Source organism: Balearica regulorum, chromosome 17 (assembly GCF_011004875.1).
Source record: "Balearica regulorum gibbericeps isolate bBalReg1 chromosome 17, bBalReg1.pri, whole genome shotgun sequence".
Lineage (NCBI taxonomy): Eukaryota > Metazoa > Chordata > Aves > Gruiformes > Gruidae > Balearica > Balearica regulorum.
In genome coordinates, this window is record NC_046200.1 from 10,993,048 (window position 1) to 11,010,444 (window position 17,397).

A 17,397-nucleotide genomic window follows, 5' to 3' on the forward strand; every position below is an offset into this window, starting at 1 on the left:
TGATAGTAGAAGCCTGAGGTTTACACTCCTTTTATTTTCCAAGAGCAAAGTACGAAACAAGAAAAACCAGGAACTCAGTGGGGACCAAGGCTGTCATTACCTGGGATGTCACCGTATTTGCACAGCTAAATGGCCAGTGTTATATAACAACAGACATGCTCACTGTCCTCCTTTTATACAGGCTGGATGTATGTAGTTGTGAAAGAGCAATCGCAGTACAGATTTAAAGCACTTTAAATTTACCTAAATTTTGTGCTTTGCATAAAAGTTAATTCAGAAAGAAGTAAAAGGATTCAAATAAAAAATCCAAATGAGAAATCTGTTTCCCAAAAAGTGGACTGGGAGATTGTTGTGAGGTCTTTTGTTGCTGTAATATGCCTTTGTTGTGTTGATAATTCAATTCCAAGTTATTGTGGTGGTATGCAGATGATGTATTTAGTATCCATTGCTATTGCAGTGTTAAAATGTCATATTGTTTAAGTCTTCATCCATGTCATGTAGTATGTTGTGTGTAGTTAGATGTAATTGTCCTTTTTTGTGTTTGTCTTTGCCTGATTGCTTTTGCAACCAATATTGCCCGTGCTGCCTCTAACCTTTATACAAATCTCTGTTCCCCAGGCATTCTCTTCCTGCTTTTACCTGTCACGGCTTGCTTTTAATAATTGGCAAAACCTGCATGATAAACTCACTGGGAAAGGCTACTTGCTTCATGCTGTGGGAGAAGTCTCACTTCATAGTTTGTTGGTCTGTAATTCTGCAAATGTTGTGAAGATGCACAGTTTTTTGGAAATGGGGGTTCTCAACATCCTGATGAGACAAAGGTGATCTCTGAGAAACTTTTTGCACCAGGTTGTCACTCATGCCAAACTAAATAAGCTGCTAAGATGGAGTGGATATTTCTGTGCATAAAAAAACATCCACATTGCATTTTGGACCATTAAAATCTTACCCTTCAAAATTCTCTCTCTCCAGCAGTTTAAAAAGAAATCTTTTGGTCTGCAGTATGTATCCTTTTCTGGCACATGGTGCTGGATGTTCCTGGGGACTGCATACTGGACTACATGCAAAATGAATCAGATCCAGTTTCTTGCAGTATGCTCCATTTTTACCTTTCTTCCATTTAACCTCTCTCTGATTAGTAAAAGTATCACACTGACATTTAGTGTGAGATTATGTAAAAATGATTTGACTAAATAAACGTAACATTGATGAGATACTCTGATGTATCACTTGAAGAAAGAACAGCAGCAATACAGGACTGCAAGTTACCGAAAAATGCTCAGTGTTCAGTGCAGCCAGCCAAACATAGACTCTCATCTTTGACTCGTGTTATATGAGAACTCCCTTTAAATGTTCAGAGGACTTGCCGTCCTCAAGAAATTAATCTGCTCCCATGCAAATCTCTGCAATTCTTTTGTTTTTAATAATGTGCAAGTGCCTTTTGATACAGAGTTGAATGTTGTCTTCCGTTATGGGTGGAATCTGTTTCAAGAATGAGAATTGTGTGATACATCATGTTTCTGACTACAGACCAATAAAGAAAAATGCTCATATGTACTTCGAAAGAAAAGAGGGGAGATATGGTGCCAGGCAGGCAGGACAAAGAGAAAGAGTCTGTACATCCACAGCCTGTGAACCACCCATCTTTACTGAGATGAGACAAGATTATTTTTTTAATAATATACAGTTATTGATAAGCTCTAAACTGTGCAGAAGGATTTTTCCTTACTGTAAATTGAGTTAGCATAAGCATATAAGCTCTTTCAAAAAGCTTTCTGTGTCACTCATTTCTGATTTTTGACTTGTAGCTGATTGTTTCACATTTCAGATACCTTCTTGTAATAATTGGGCATACATTTTCCTTCAGATACTTAAGACAGAAAAATATATTATTCAGAAAAAGTGAGTTGTACCCTGTTGATTTTCTGAGCCTCTAACCTACCCCCACGTGCAGATGTTTCAGGGGTCTTCTTTCTCCTCCTTTTGATTTCCAAAAAGTTTCAAAGGATGGAGGGCAGACAACACAATTACTGATCTGCATAGTAATTAATTGTCAGAGGAAGAATACCTCAATTCATATTGGCACCATGAAGCTGTACTCCAGGTCTCCTGAGAATAAATTATGCAAGCTTGTACCATGAAGATGTTACCTGGTCAGCATACTTAGCACTAAGAGCTCTGTCATGAGGATTGCATGTCTGCTAGTTCAGGTCACTTACACTTTAACACATCCCTGTCTCTTCTCTCCTTCAGCTGTGTGAGCAGACACTGTTTAGGCAACAGGGCTTATGGTGTATGGTCCACAGTACTTATGGTGCATATAGGAGAATGCTGGCACAGAGTAATGACTAATGAAGTATTGAGCCTTTTTTTCCTGTTGCATTTTTAAATTAAATGCTCATTAGATTCCCCAGAGAGTAGCATAACTTTTTACTGTTAATTGGTAGGCATGCAGGTGTTGTGCCTGAATGCTAATGCAGCAAAGTGACAGAGGCTTTTTCTGGTATGGAGGAATAGCATAGAATAGGGAAGAGTGGAAGCCAACACAGTAAACCTATTTCATTCTAGATGAGATTCATCTTAAAATGCTCTTAAGCATAGAATGAAGTCAAATAGACTACAGATTTTTTTAAAATATCTAAGACAGATCTGTTTCAGTAATGATAGCTATTTAGGTATCCAAGTGACTGACAGGATCTTGCTGTGATACAATAAAGCTCTTGGCAGTACAGATGAACATATAAATTCTTTTTTCCCAATATCTTTCCAATAATAATAATTTTTTCCTAATCTCTTACTCCTTTTGACCTTTTCACATCTTTTGTCCAGAGCTGCTCTTTTTAACCTGTTGACAGAGTAGGTGATATAGTCTGACACAGAAATCACTAAAATATCACAAGTTGACTACATTATGAGGAATGAGTTTAAAACCAAATATTTTTCTCTCAAGTGCCATTGTCTTAATCTTTAGATATAAACATGAAATACTTAACTTCATATCAAACAGACATATCAGTTTGTCAGGTTGTTTGAAATCTTCCTAAAACTTAGGAGTGATGCAACAAAGTAATGAAACAAAATACAGTAATATGAAAGAGAGAATCTGGTATTAGGGTGTATTTTTAATAGGAATTTTGTTGCAGTTGTTTTTGCACAATTTACTATACCTTCTTCCCTATTCTCTTCATTTCCACTACAGATAATAATTTTGGGACATTAATACCCAGTTGTATTTTTATCCTAGATTTTGAAATAATAGGAAACTTTAGAGGAAGGGACCTCAAAAGAATATTTAGTCCTTGATTTATCATTTGCTTATAACGGAGGGATCACTATAGCTTTTTGGAAAAGCTTCCCTTATTGCTATTGCCAGATGGGGGAACTAAGAAAATGCCTTAGGTAAACAAAATATTAAACCTAGTAGTTTTTAAACTTTTAAATTACATTAAATTGTCTTTAATTATAGCAGAAATTATTAAAAAGCACTTATATTCTCCTTGGATTTGCATCTTTCAGAAGGACATGTATCACCAGCAGTTGGGAATTTGGAATTAATTCTTATCTCTCACAGACTGCGCTGGTCTTTGGCATGTAGGTTGAGTAACACTAATGACTGTCTCAATGACAGTCAACTCTTATCAGATGAAGGAAAAGCTTTATAACACAATCAATGTAAAAATATATGCTGTGTGTCTATCTATATAGATATATATATAAAATATCTGTATAGATATATATAAAATACATGCTGTGTGTCTATGTATATATTTGTGGGTTAGGCTAGAAGGCCATAGTACTTTTAGGTATGAAAAATAGGTAGATTTTTTTTTTTAAAAATCAGAGTTAGAATGTGACTTGGTGCAATTGCCATGAGTTCTGCATTACATAGTGCAGCATTTAGGTATTGACAGTTTGGGGTTTTTTATTATGTTAAGGTGCATCTTCAGTAACCTAACAAACGATAGCTATTTGTCTACCTGTCCTTGAAAACCTCCAGCAATTCCATAGGTTCTCTATGCAATTTTTAAACTGTATGTAAGTTAAGCTAGAGATTAGAGGAAAAAAAACCACTGAACCTGCAATTTTCTTTCTGCAATTAAAACCTATTGCCTTTTGCCCTTTCTTAGTGAATATGAAGAGCAATTATTGTATTTTTATTTTGGTTAATTGTATGTATTTGGAAATTCTCCCTCATCTTTTTGAAGATAAAGTCCAATTCTCACTATTTTTTTCTTGTATGCCATCTCATTAATGTCACATAATTTTTTCCTCTCCTATGAATTCATTCTAGTTATTCAGTGTATTTTTTTAAATGCGGGTCCCAAATACAGACACCGTAATTATGCTTAATTTTCATTTGTGCTCAATAGAACAGGAAGACTCTTATGTATTTTTTTTTCAAGTTACTGATTATACATTCAAGTGTGATAGTTTGCTGAATTGCTTTTACAATAACATGACATTTTGGGCATTTCTGGTTTCAGAATCACTAATTCTCTGCAAGCACATGTGAATATATGCGCATGAATACACACATTTTCTACTACTGATCTCGTTATCTTTTAGGTGCTTATAGACGGATTTATTTATGCTCAAATAATTCTATGAAAAATGGAGACCAGCTGGCTAATAGCTTTGACCTTTTATGCTTTGTAAAGATAGGTATTACACTTTGTTTTCCATTCCCTGGAACTTTACCCATCCTCTGTGACTTCTGAGGAATTAATACTAATAACTGTTAGCTGCTGCTGATTTCTGAAATACTCCACTTTTAATCAGGCCCACTTAGTTTGAAAGCATCTGCTGCTTCAAGAAGTATCTAAAATAATAGGAAGTTGTCTCAATAGTAGTCTTCCTCTGTTTTTCAGTGATTAAGGAGCCCAATGTTAATATGATTAAGATTATTTTTTTAATATATAGTTAACATATTGAAAGAAAAGAAGAATGAACGTACATACCTAGACATACACTCATTTTAGTAGAAACCTCACATTGAAATAGCTAGCTAATTGTAAGGAGGTATTACATTTGTTCCACATAGGGCAAAGCTTCCCTGTCTCATGCACACATTTGAAACAGAACACGCTAATACATTGTCTCTCTTTGCATGCTGAGAATACAGTTTCCTAGTGATCTGATAGCACTCTTGCATGTTGGTCTAGCAGTTCCTGATTTACATTCTAATGCTTCATCTGTCATAACCCCCACCTCATCTGTCATAACCCCCACCCCCACCTCCAGGCTTATGGCAACATTTGGAAATTTGCAATTATTTTTCTTCCTTAGATGAATAATTTGATCTCTTTGCTGCAGATGCAGAAACTTGCTTAAAAAAAAAATAAAAATCAAGGGAGCTACTGTAAATGTTTTTCCTGATGCCAACTGGGAGTTCAATAGTATCCATTTGTACCACAGAAGGTTATTAAAGCTTTATGAATGAGTCATTTAAAGCTTGACTGACCTCTCTTCAGAATCCTTCTCTTTGCATTCTTTATAATTATATTCTTTCTGTATAAAACTTGTCATCATTAACTAGCTATATAACTTCCAATTAGGAAGCAAATATTCTTCCCTCATTCTTTTTCAAGATCTGTTCACTGAAAGGGAAGGATTTTTTTGTGTGGTAGCAAAAAGCCTACAGAGTGCATCAAATTTGGTTTAAATTTGTTGGAATCCTAATAAGCAGAACCTGATCTACAAGCTGAAGGTCTGCAGAGGGATTTATCTCAATAAAATAAATTCATTGGAGGCCCTTAGCTCTCTCCTGGACAAGTGCAGTTCGGATGGAACAGAAGAAATTATCAGCTCATCTCAACGCAAGGACTTTTGCTTTTTTTAATTTTCTTTCTTGATCTTATCAAGAAAATTAATGAATAAGAATGCAGTGGAACTACCTAGACAATGGATGTAACATGCCTCTTGGTTAAGCTATTCTTGTATCTTAAGCAGAAACTGGAAATTAATCTTTTAGGCTACAGATTGAGAGAGAATTGCCTGTATCAGAATTTTGTGTTGGACACTGAATTACATTGGCACCATATTACAGAAAAATGCCAGTTTCCCATCTCGGTGGGAACATGCATCCATCTTTCTGTTGGAGATACTAAGCTGCATTTTTTAGTCATGCAGGGTTGCGTCTGATAACCCATGATATAGAAGAACTTAGGATATATCAGATTTCAGACATAGGCAGAAGGTTTTCACTTGCCTGTTTGTTCTGAGGTGTGAATTTTATCCCCGTGATAAAGTCACAATCCTGTACAGCTCTTCCCATGCTGTAACAGCTACCAGCAGATTAACAACTTAGTTATGACTGTAATATAGTCAGCAGCCAACGTATAGTACTCCACTCTGTCAAGGCAAAGTCACTTCTCCGAGTCTTTTGTCTACTGCCTTGAAGCCCAAGAGTTTTCCTGTCTATCTTAGACCTAGTTCTTTGATGGGTTGTTTATTTGCTGTATCAAATCACCTTTCAGAACATTTGGTGAACAGCACCTAACACCTGCAGGATAGATGGCATCAGTGATCACTCCTGCAAGTCTTTGCCCTCTAATGGTACTGATTTTTCTATCCTTCATGACTTAATTTTTACCAGTATTGTTGTTCATGGTTTTCTCTTGTCAATTGAGCTTTGCTTGTGTCAGACTCAAAATTATACTGGGTGCTTTTCAAAGTCTATGGCACAGTAAACCCAGGAAATTTTATAGAACCATACTAGCTGAAATATTGTGTCCTCAGCCTAACTGCTTTTCAAAGTTGAGCATCATTGCTTTTGAATGAAATTCCAGGGATTATATTCTAGGAAAAAACATGGTGGGGCAGGGAGCTCTCTATTACATTAGTGTTAAATACTACTTAATGAAACAAGACTGGGGTTTTAATTTCTTAGCACAAAGAGGTGAGATGAAAATGATAAGTTGAAGTAGACAACTTAAAATAAATACATTTTAGACAACAGAATTGGTGGTTGTTAAGGATCCTGTATTGCACTTGTAAGAGGTTTGCAGAGTGGCTGCAGTCTGCTTTTACGGTTACCAAGCTGTAAGTAACAGCTTGTTGAGTAAGAAGTGGTACATTCCTTCTTTATCTCTTTTGCAGAGAGGAGTCAGGATAGCACTGCAGCGGTGCTCTCTGACTCCAGTTCCACACAGGATATGTTTAATGAGCCTGCCAGTTCTCAAGACAGCCTGAGGAAGACTTACACAGAGAAGAAAATTTCTACTACCTGTGCTGATACACTGATGACTAGCAAAGAGACCCTGGGATCTACAGAAGAAAAGAGTATGCCCGATTCAGTAGATAATGTCAGCTGGTATATTCTCATTAAAATGTTTCTTCTGGCATGCAGAAGCACTGAAACATGCCACACTGTGACTGAAAATTTTAACTAGGTGTTATTGCTGCATGTATGTGTGTAGCTTAAAATTAGAACTGTGCTTTGCTTATGTGGCCATCATCCCAATTTGTACTACCTGTTAAACCGTTTATGAAGACAATAAGGATAAACTGCTGTCTGTGGTGGCCCTTTGGCTGGTTTGCCTTCTTTTTAGGTTGTTACTTACTCTTCAATGTTTCAAAATCTCTAAATAATTTAAGGAGTAGTTATTTGAAGATAATCTCAAACAAAACATTTTTTCTTTTCCCCAGGTATAGATGCCCTTTTTGTTCCGGCCTAGTAGCAGCTTGATGCTCAGTAGATAGAAGAGCACAAGTAGTGGAATTAGATGTTGTATTTCACTGGATACTTTATTTCAGTGGAGAAATGGAATTTCTCTCTACCAAACTTTTCCATATTTAATAGTACTAAGTGTTCTGTATTCCACTGGAAAAATTGTTTGAAAATCCATTAGGTGGAATTTCCTGTTGTCTGATGTTTGTACAGTTTGTACTGCATGTGGCAGTAGATAGAGAGGCTGGACTTCAGTGGGGAAAGACAAACAAGACCAATGCATAAATTTTGCCCACCTTTCCGGCTTGTGGAACCAGAATGTTGTACATTACTGACATTTATTAGAACAAATGTTGTATGTTTCCACAAAGCTATCTGTAGAGTAAAATTATAAAGGGTACTTAGATTGTCCAAGCAAATGGAGAAAAAGTTAAGCAGCAGCTTCATGCTTAAGGATGAAGTATACTTTAGTGTATCTCTAGCCTGCTAGGAGATAAGATCTAATGTAAGATGCTCTTTATCCTAGCAAAGACAAAGACACAGTAAACTTCCATGACTAAAATCAAAGTTAAAGGAATTAATCTGCATGTAGCCATGCATGTTTTTAGCAATAATGATTACCTAACAGGTAAATATGGAAACTCCCACTGTCACAGATGTTTTCTGAAGGAATATTTGGTATCCTTCAAGAAAAGATGGGTCGATTGAACTATGAGTTACCAAGTTAATTGCAAAAATATTTAGATGGATCTGAGGGTCCTGCATTATCCAGAAGGCCAGGTTAGCTGCTGCTAATCATTCTGTCCGAGCATAAATTGTATTCTGGAATTGTGGTGTTCTACATAGATTGTTAAGAATAATACATTTCACTTGGCAGGATGATTTTAATTTTCTGTTCCTGTTCCCTTTCTTTGCAATAGAATTTTACTGAATTTACACTTTTATTTTGTCATGTTCCCTCCTCCCCCCCCCCATCTTCCAACAGTATATGAAATCCTGCATTGTGTAAGGTGCGCTGAATTCTCACTATTGCTCAGGGAAAAAATCCAAATGGAGATATGAGTGTGTGGCTCTGTCTGTTAATGAGCCGAAGATTACTTATTCATTAAACATCAGGAATAGTCATAATTTTTTCAGGATCCACTCAATAATTCTGTCTATGCTTTAACAAAGAAAGGGATTACAATTTGTTATATTTAATTTTTGTTATTTTGTGTATTTCATTTGCCATTTTGTAATTCTCATTGTCACTTTTGTCTGCTCTTAATGTTCTAGTTACAGGAAAGTCAGAAGAGCTGCTGGAGAGCTCAGAATCTTACCATCTTGCTGAACCTACAGGCCAAAAAATTCTGGTGGATCCTCAGTCTGCTTCTGGCAATCCCATCAAAGTTGCAATCCCCCCACCCTCACAGTGGGACTGCAAAAAGAAAGCTGAACCTTGTGGAGATGCATCTGAATTTCCTCACGGTCTTCCAGCAGACCTTGAGGAACAGCGGAAGTTCCTGACAGAGCAGTGTATTGCCTCCTTCTGTTTGTGTCTCAGCCGCTTTCCCCAGCACTACAAGAGCCTCTACAGATTGGCGTATCTGTACACATACAGCAAAACACACAAGGTGAGTAGACCGCTGATACAGTAGCTGTGTTTATTGCCCGAGTAAACAAACTATATTGTCTTTTGTGCCAATTCAGAAGTCTCAGTGTCAAAATACAGCAGATAAGTTTGTTTAAGGCAGTTTGGTTTGGAACTATGCTTTGGGAAGTCTTCAGCTCCTAGATTGTCTAATTCATGTGTGTGAGGCCTGTTGAGTTGAAAATTTCTTTTTTTGTTACTGAACTAAGTAATTTTTTGTCATTCAGTAGTGAATTACCTTTTAGATATGTCACATAAATTAAGATGTTCTCGTAAAAATGACAGCAATTGTTTATTTTACTGAATAAGTGGACTCAAAAGTGACTTGGAAGCAGAAATTCATCAGTATTGGTGTAAACACATTATGTGACACAGATTTTCTGGTTATCTTGGGTCTTTGTAGAATGAAAATTTTCCTACTGTTAGCGCATAGAGGTCATCTTCAGAAAGACAAAATTATTTGCTGTTTAGAAATCACTGAGTGAAAGTCAGAGATCCTACTGCTAATGAGCTGGTGATTTTGGATTAAACAGGAATAGCAATGTCTTGGTGACTGTAGTAGTATCAGTTCCTATTTGAGGTGAGGGCAAAATAACTTGCTTTCTTCAGCATGAGCCTTGCATGTTCTTCATAATAAAATTAATTTCAAAAGCCTTCCACTATGAATTATCATTGTTTTGGTTTTAAAATTATGTCATTCTTTATTTTACTTCTGCATACTTCTGTTGTTATAATCCTTTGTCTTTCTGAAGTATCAGTTAGTAAAATGTGTATGAATCGTAGGTTGAAATCACCAGAGTTATTTCACTAATTGTCATACTCAAGGTTTGAACTCACAGATTTTGTATTTAGAAGTCTTGTGTTATGTCATATGCTGCACTGCATGGCTTCCTGAATTCTCTTCCAACCAGTACTGCAGCTTGTGTGAATATTAGGGAGGGGAATGGAAACAAATTATACCCCTTGCCTCATAGTAGAAATCATATTAACAGTACTGCTGTGAATTGAGCAGTAGCATGTCTTAGCAATCTACTGAAAGATGATGAATATTCCATTTGGCTGTACAGTGATTATCCAGAAAAATATTACCATTTTTTAAAAAGATTGCTTGTTTTGAAAACATTCTTATGCTGTTTGTATGTGACAGTTGTTAATTTTTCCATGGAGCTAATCATTAATAGGAGCCATAGATTCCTGCAATCTGTCATTACTGTTGCTGACAAATGATTTTGTATCAACATTCAACAAAAAAAGGCTGCCTGTTTTCAATTTATTGGTTCAAATAGCACGTCCTTGCCTGAGGAACTACTTGCAAAATATTTTCTTCTATTTTTTTTCCTGATGAAGCTGTCTCTTTTGCTTTTTGTATCTCTCTCCCTATATTAATATCAACTTAGTGATTTGTAATGTTTTTCTGTATGACATACACAGCGTTGTCTAAATCTGTCTCCTCTTGGAACTCAGAAAATTTGAATCCTGCCTGTTTGAGCCTAGTAGTTACCATGTCGGCTTCAACCAGCATGCTTGGGTTTCACCATCCTTTTTTATTACTTCTCTGCATAACTGTCCTGGTTTCGGCTGGGATAGAGTTAATTTTCTTTCTAGTAGCTGGTATAGTGTTTTGTTTTGGGTTTAGGATGAGAATAATGTTGATAACACAATGATGTTTGTAGTTGTTGCTAGGTAGTTGTGGTGTCTACATTAAGTCAAGGACTTTTCAGCTTCCCAGGGCCTGCCAGGTGCAGAAGAAGCTGGGAGAGCACAGCCAGGGCAGCTGACCCAGACTGGCCAAAGGGATATTCCCTGCCATAGAACATCATGCTCCAGATAGAACTGGGGAAGCGAGCTGGGAGGGGGGATTGCTGCTCAGAAACAGACTGGGCATCGGGGGTTTTTTTCCTTCTGCATGTGGTGAGCAATTGCATTTGTGCACAACACTGCAAAAAAAAAAAAAAGTCTTCCTACTGATATGTTTATACTACATACTTTCATGAGATTGTAATTTTCTTTCTTTGACTCATTCAGGTTCTTTTGTAGAACAATGTCAAATGTCTGTGTTTTAATGGTGCACTAATATGTCTTTAGTGGGAGTTGTATTCCTGAACAAACTTAAACCACAAAACACATCTATGCATTTTCAGCAATAAGTGGAGTGAGAAGTATGCTTAGATATACTGATGATAAGCCTGATTTAAAAAATGGGAGAAATTACAGCAGGTTGAGTTGCTCTGGGGGCAGAGTACTGGTAAATTTTAGAAAGCTGAAATTAATTTTTAAATGCATATAACCATCTTGGAAAATTCAGTATTTATGTCCTAGTGCCAGGAATTTGTATGAAGAATTTAGACTGATGGCCAAAATTCATGGTTGGCTGGGAAAGGAGAGGATTGGCAGGTCTCCACAGTGCATAGAAAAACAAGTCTTCCATATGCAATCTGTTTTTTCCCATTTTACAGTATTACCAGTGTTGCTGTTGTGAGATTAGTAAAAATAGTTGAGTGCTTTTTTTAACATCCTTTTCAAAATCTTTCAACATTTTGTTTGGCTACGTGTTCTGGGGTTTTTTTCCCCTGCAAAATCCTGCTTACTACTTGGAGGCTATTTCTCTTTGCTTTATTCTGTTATCACAGCAAATTTGTACATAGCTGGTTTTTGTTGGAAGAAACATGCAGGAAAGCCAGGATGAATTTTCAGAAATTACTTCATTGCCAGCTTGGGCAGTAGTTGTAGTTTCCAATTCACCTTGTCTCCGTCTTGAAGTAAAGTCTTCATCCTTTGATGAGTGTTGGCACAGTTTGGAAGGAGAAGATAGGACTTGGCAAGATGCTGTTCATCAGTATAACTAAAAAGTTTTGTGAGAAGTATTTGCCTTATGGTCCTTATGGATCAGTGTGTAATACACTGCAACCAGCAGATTGTCAGGAAATAAAAATATTTACTTACGTACTTTTTTTATCTTGAAATAGAAAATACTCTAAATCCTGGAAGATTCTGCTCACAGGGATTGCTTGGATGATTTAGTGTTTTTAAGTTTGTATCTTCTCTTATGTCCATTATTTACAGAGCCGTTAATGGGAAAATTGTCAGGTATAACATAATGTCAGTAGCGTGACAATTTAGTCAAACAAGGCATAATACATGCATGTAAAAATTACAAGATTATACATACGTAGGTTTAATATATACTTAGAGACAGGTATAATCTGTAAGCATAATAGATGTAAGCATTTCAAGTAGCAACAGTTTGCTAATAACAGCTCATTGAAAAGAGTACCCGTCAAGATCAATAGTCTTTTTATTTTGCTTTTATTTGATGCAGTAGCACTAGGATTTATTTGACACAAAGCCTTCTAACAGACTATCAAAGAAAACAGAAGGAAGGATTGAGGTGTAGTAGGATGTTTTGTACACCTCTCAGCAACACCTCATGGAGTTTCCAAGTTAGTTAAAGGTGGCTTCTGACACCATTGAGTTAAGGAGTATCCATCTCAGGTGACTCAGACTTCCACTTGGTTGACCATGAGAGATTTTCTTTTCCACTTTAACAATGCTGGTAAACTTTTTTACAAGTTATTGTACCCTGTCAATCATCTTGTCTTTGAATCTTGGGGTGATGAAGATGTGGGAGGCAACAGCTGAACTGGAAAGAGCACTTCATAATTGCCCTGAGTCAGACAGCTAAATCCAGCATTTCAGACTGGCAAGCAGTGTGCCAGGAAGAATAAATCCTTTTTGCTATGTCCTGGATCCCTTTACCCACTCCTAATAACTTCATCAGCTAAAAACTAAGCAGAGCAGACTCTGTGAAATCTAATGAGTTGAGACCTGCTCAGGCAAATTTACTGGGAATAACTGATCATGCTGATTTAAGGAGAAGAGTAGTGGAAAATCTGTAACTACATCTTTTATTCCTATTAGTTTTGATTGTGTGAAGTTACCATGTAATTGCCCCATTTGTCTGAATGATCTTTTTTCCTCCTAGCTAGGTTACTGTCATCATCTTGTTCAATAAAAGCCTATGAATTATATGTACCAACTACATGCCTGTGGATGGTCAGTTTAATGTGCAGAGCAGATCACCAGAGCATGACGCTGCATTTAATGATCTCATAACATTTTCATCATAAAACTTAGATTCAGGAATACATCCATAGCTATAATTTGCTTAGTCTGGGATTTTTATATTTAAGCTATGTTGGTAACTTTCTTAAGGATTTTGTTTTCCTTTAATTTTTATGTGATAGTTTTAACTGTAAGATGCAGATTGCCACACATTAGGCAATTTTTTAACTACATTTTCACACTTGGAATTTACTTATGTTTCTGATGACTATGATTGGCATAAAGTAAAGCATTTATGTGCTTGGATCTTGGGCGTTATGATAAGCTTATTTTTGCTGGATTCTGATTTTATTCAAAACAGAATGACTTTCATGGAAGACCAGATTTTTGTAGGGATTTTTTTTTTCTGTGTTGTATTTTCTTCTGTATGTATTTCAAAGTATTTTGCAGGCTTAGGTTAATAGGATTACAGAAATACATATTACAAAAGAAGTACTGTAGGAAAAAGTTAGTATACAGTTAAGGTTACATACTTTGCTTTCTTCAGTCTTAATTAAATTTGACACTCAGTGATAATAATTTAATTTACTGGTTCCCCTGACTAGCTAGAAAGTACCTTGTGATATTTATGAGCGAACATGTATTTGTCCCATACTAAATGAAAGTTATCCAAATCCCCTCAACTGTTGTACACTGTAATCATAAAAGTCCTGTATAAGTACCTGTATCAGCTCTCTGAATGAAGTATCTTTGACATCCATAAATATCTGATTAGTATTTCCAATGTTCAGCTCTTTTGCACATGAATCTGTAACCAGCATTTTGCTAGAGGGAATGCTCCAATTCTGATAAGACATTGGAGATTTCTGCATGATTAGTGTCATTAGGACAAAAGCACTTACATTAAGCACGCACTGTTTTGCCAGAGTCTTGTAAAGAAAATAATCAGGAAAACAGGCTAAGAATTTTGCTAATAATGCACCCCCTCCTTCCCCCCCAAAAAAAAGATATTACACCTGGAATGTACTTCTTGGATGGACATGATTTAATCAAATTTATAATTCACAGAAGCATATCTCCAGCTCACAGAAAACAAATCAGAATTCAACATTCTGATTTGTCTCTATGAACCAAATATCTTCCTCTTTCTTTTATCTGCTCTGCAGTGAAGTTGTCTGTAAAAAAGCCGGTATAATGTGACTTGAATGCTACATTCTAGTACTGAAAGAAAAAAATGAAGTTAAGCAAAACCTCTGTCAGTGAGACCTTACAATTAATGATTGTCCCATCTGTTAGTAATGTTTTGCCTGGAGCCAACAGCTGTCCCTGGTTCTCAACTACACGAGAGATGTTGGTGCATTGAACTCTTAGAGGGGTAGTGCCTTTATGAATATTTGATTGTTGTCTATCATTTAGTCTCCTACTGATACTTTCTTGCTAACTCATTGAGCACTATTAATGAAATTTGATGACAGGCATGTAATTTTACAGAGAGGTTAAGTAAAATTACATGGAGGAAAATGGCTGGGTAGAGGTAAAAGGCCTGAATTCACCACCCCACTAAAAGAAGGCTGTGGTTTAAGCCTAAAGGTTGTCTTTTCTGTGAAGCCTGGGTGCTGGTGGGTATCCCTGCAGGTAGGTAGCCCTAGGAGGGGCTGAGGGGCAGCTACCAGAGACTGCCTGAGGAGAAACAAGGGACAAGGAGGCAGCAAGGGGCCCGGTGTGTGGAGGAAGGCTCCAGGATACCCAGAACAGTGAGTTCCACTGTTCGCTGAGAAACTTTATCTGTTTATATATAAATTATTTTATATTGAGCATTAAAATTCAACTTTTAACAAAAAATTAAGATGCTTTAAGTATACCTGAAGTTCAGGTTTCTGTTGGTGACAGGAGATGGAAGGTGGATCTCAATGAAATGAAGTTGTGGTATTTTTGGAGGGTTTTTTTAATGATAATTTTTTTAAAAAGGAAAGAAAGCAAAACTTGATGATATGAGGCTGGATTCAGCAGCTGTAGGGGAATGACTAACCCCTCTGCTAAGGCAGATCAGTCTGGATGTTTGCTGTGAGAGGCAAGATGGCTTCCCTCTCCTGAGGGATGGCTTCCCCAAGTCACATGCCTCTACAAATACTGTCGGAATAGCAGCTACCTGGAAAATGAGAAATGATAATGCAGGTTAATAAATAAAAGCAAGCGAGTGCTTTGTACGTGTACCTGTGGTGGCATTTATGTCCCCTGCCTGCAACTCACCTGCCCTGTTTCGTCCACAGAACCTGCATTGGGCCCGTGACGTGCTGCTGGGCAGCGGGGTCCCCTGGCAGCAGCTGAAGCACATGCCTGCACAGGGCCTCTTCTGCGAGAGGAACAAGACAAACTTCTTCAATGTAAGTTTATACAGCTGATAAACACACCCATACGTTCTCAGCCATCATTTTAACACCTGTTTCTCATTTAAAAGGTTTGTGAACAGATGGTAATGTGAAATTCGGCAAAGGCATATTAAACAAGCCATGAGCAGCTAAAGGAAAGGCAGAATTGTATTATAGAGATATTTACTGGGATTCTCCCTTCTTGAAGGGAACCACATTAGAAGGATTATTTCTGATGAGCTTGAAAATGTGGGGAGAGAAGCCCCAACATTTCTCAGTTATGGATCATTAACCATATACTTGGTGGTTGAACCCTCTATAAAAATTCTAATTCTGTTCATCTTAATTATCCTCTTGTTTACTGTTTCTTAACTAGACTTGCACTTCTCATGACAAAATAATAGTGCTAGATGCTCTAAGAAATCTCTGGAGTTGGAAGGAACTTTCTTGTATTCAGCCTTTTTAGTGTAGCTTAGCAGAAAGAGTATTGCCAAGTCCTGGTGTAGCAGCAACACTGTCGTATTGACTGTCCATGTCTGTGAAATCTTCTAGTCCACAGGGGTGTCTGTGCCTCTCAGTGACACAGGATACTTCTGAGACTTACATGAGCATTTATCTATCAAATTCCCTGCTGTGATTGTGACTTAACGCATTGCTGTTGTTTTCAGCAGTATCTCTGGCTTTTCTATCGTATGTTCTAGTTTTTTTGTGCCTTCTGCTCTTTTGTGATAGGATTCTGTAGCTGTTTTGTGGCTTGGTATGTGTGGCAAGAACCTGGAAACACTCTGTCTTTCTGGACTGTGTTTCTGTTACATGGTTGCCTGTGATTGCAGTGACAATTTTATGTCTCTGCTTTCCCATCTGGTGCTTCTATTTTAATATTTTAATTGTGAAATTTATTTCCATTTTGTATCTGTTAACATGTATGTTCATTTTTGCTGTATGTTGTGTTAATTAGCACCTTTGTGCAATGAACCTCTTCTCTGATTATAATCCCTCAGCTGGGTTGAACAACTAAGGAATACTCACAGTGGTTTAAAATTTTATCATGGATCAGTTTGCAAAAAGAACTTCTATGTCATTCCATCTTTCTGGATAGAAGTTTTGATTAACAAATCTGTCAGCCTTATAGGGTATAGACCAAACACTTGTGACCTGATTGATGACTATATGGCTTTGTTCTGGTTATTTCCCTACAATATCTGCCTGCTTCCCGTACAAGAATCCTGCAGTGTGATTAACTTTTCAAGCTGCTAAATACTTTGGCTCAGATCCAGCTAACACAAGTATTCTTGATGAAATTATTCAACATGCTTTAAGTCAAGTGTGAACTTTGCATGATCAAGGCTGACTTGTTCATCATTGCGGGGTTAAGTGTCAAGAGTATCTATGTTGTCATGTATGAGGAATATGAGCAGTAGGGAACGGAGTGTAGGGAATGTTTCTACTTGAAAATGTGAATTACCACATTTAGAGAGATCAGTGGTTGACCTAAATCAGGTCTAGTTTTTGAATACTAGTGGTAGATAATTTAATTTAAAAGTAGATTCCATTGTATCCCTAGGTGGATGTCTCCAACATTATTTCAAAAAACAATCATTCCTTATTCCGCATATTGATCTTTTTACACTCTGAAGGATGAAAAGTGCAGGTATAGATACTAGACA

The 17,397-nt window shown here is 36.9% G+C and overlaps 1 protein-coding gene across 9 annotated transcripts in view; it reads left to right on the plus strand.

Annotated features, from left to right (window-relative positions):
* CABIN1 (calcineurin binding protein 1) overlaps positions 1–17,397 on the plus strand; it is a 118,653-nt gene that overhangs the window by 37,796 nt on the left and 63,460 nt on the right. For 8 of the 9 annotated variants that reach the window (XM_075769437.1, XM_075769444.1, XM_075769442.1 and 5 more), the window contains 3 exons: positions 7,099–7,281; positions 8,945–9,282; positions 15,632–15,745. In XM_075769437.1, coding sequence (XP_075625552.1) covers positions 7,099–7,281; positions 8,945–9,282; positions 15,632–15,745 — 635 coding nt within the window. The remainder of the gene's footprint in view (positions 1–7,098; positions 7,282–8,944; positions 9,283–15,631; positions 15,746–17,397) is intronic. The other variant, XM_075769443.1, reaches the window with a different exon arrangement.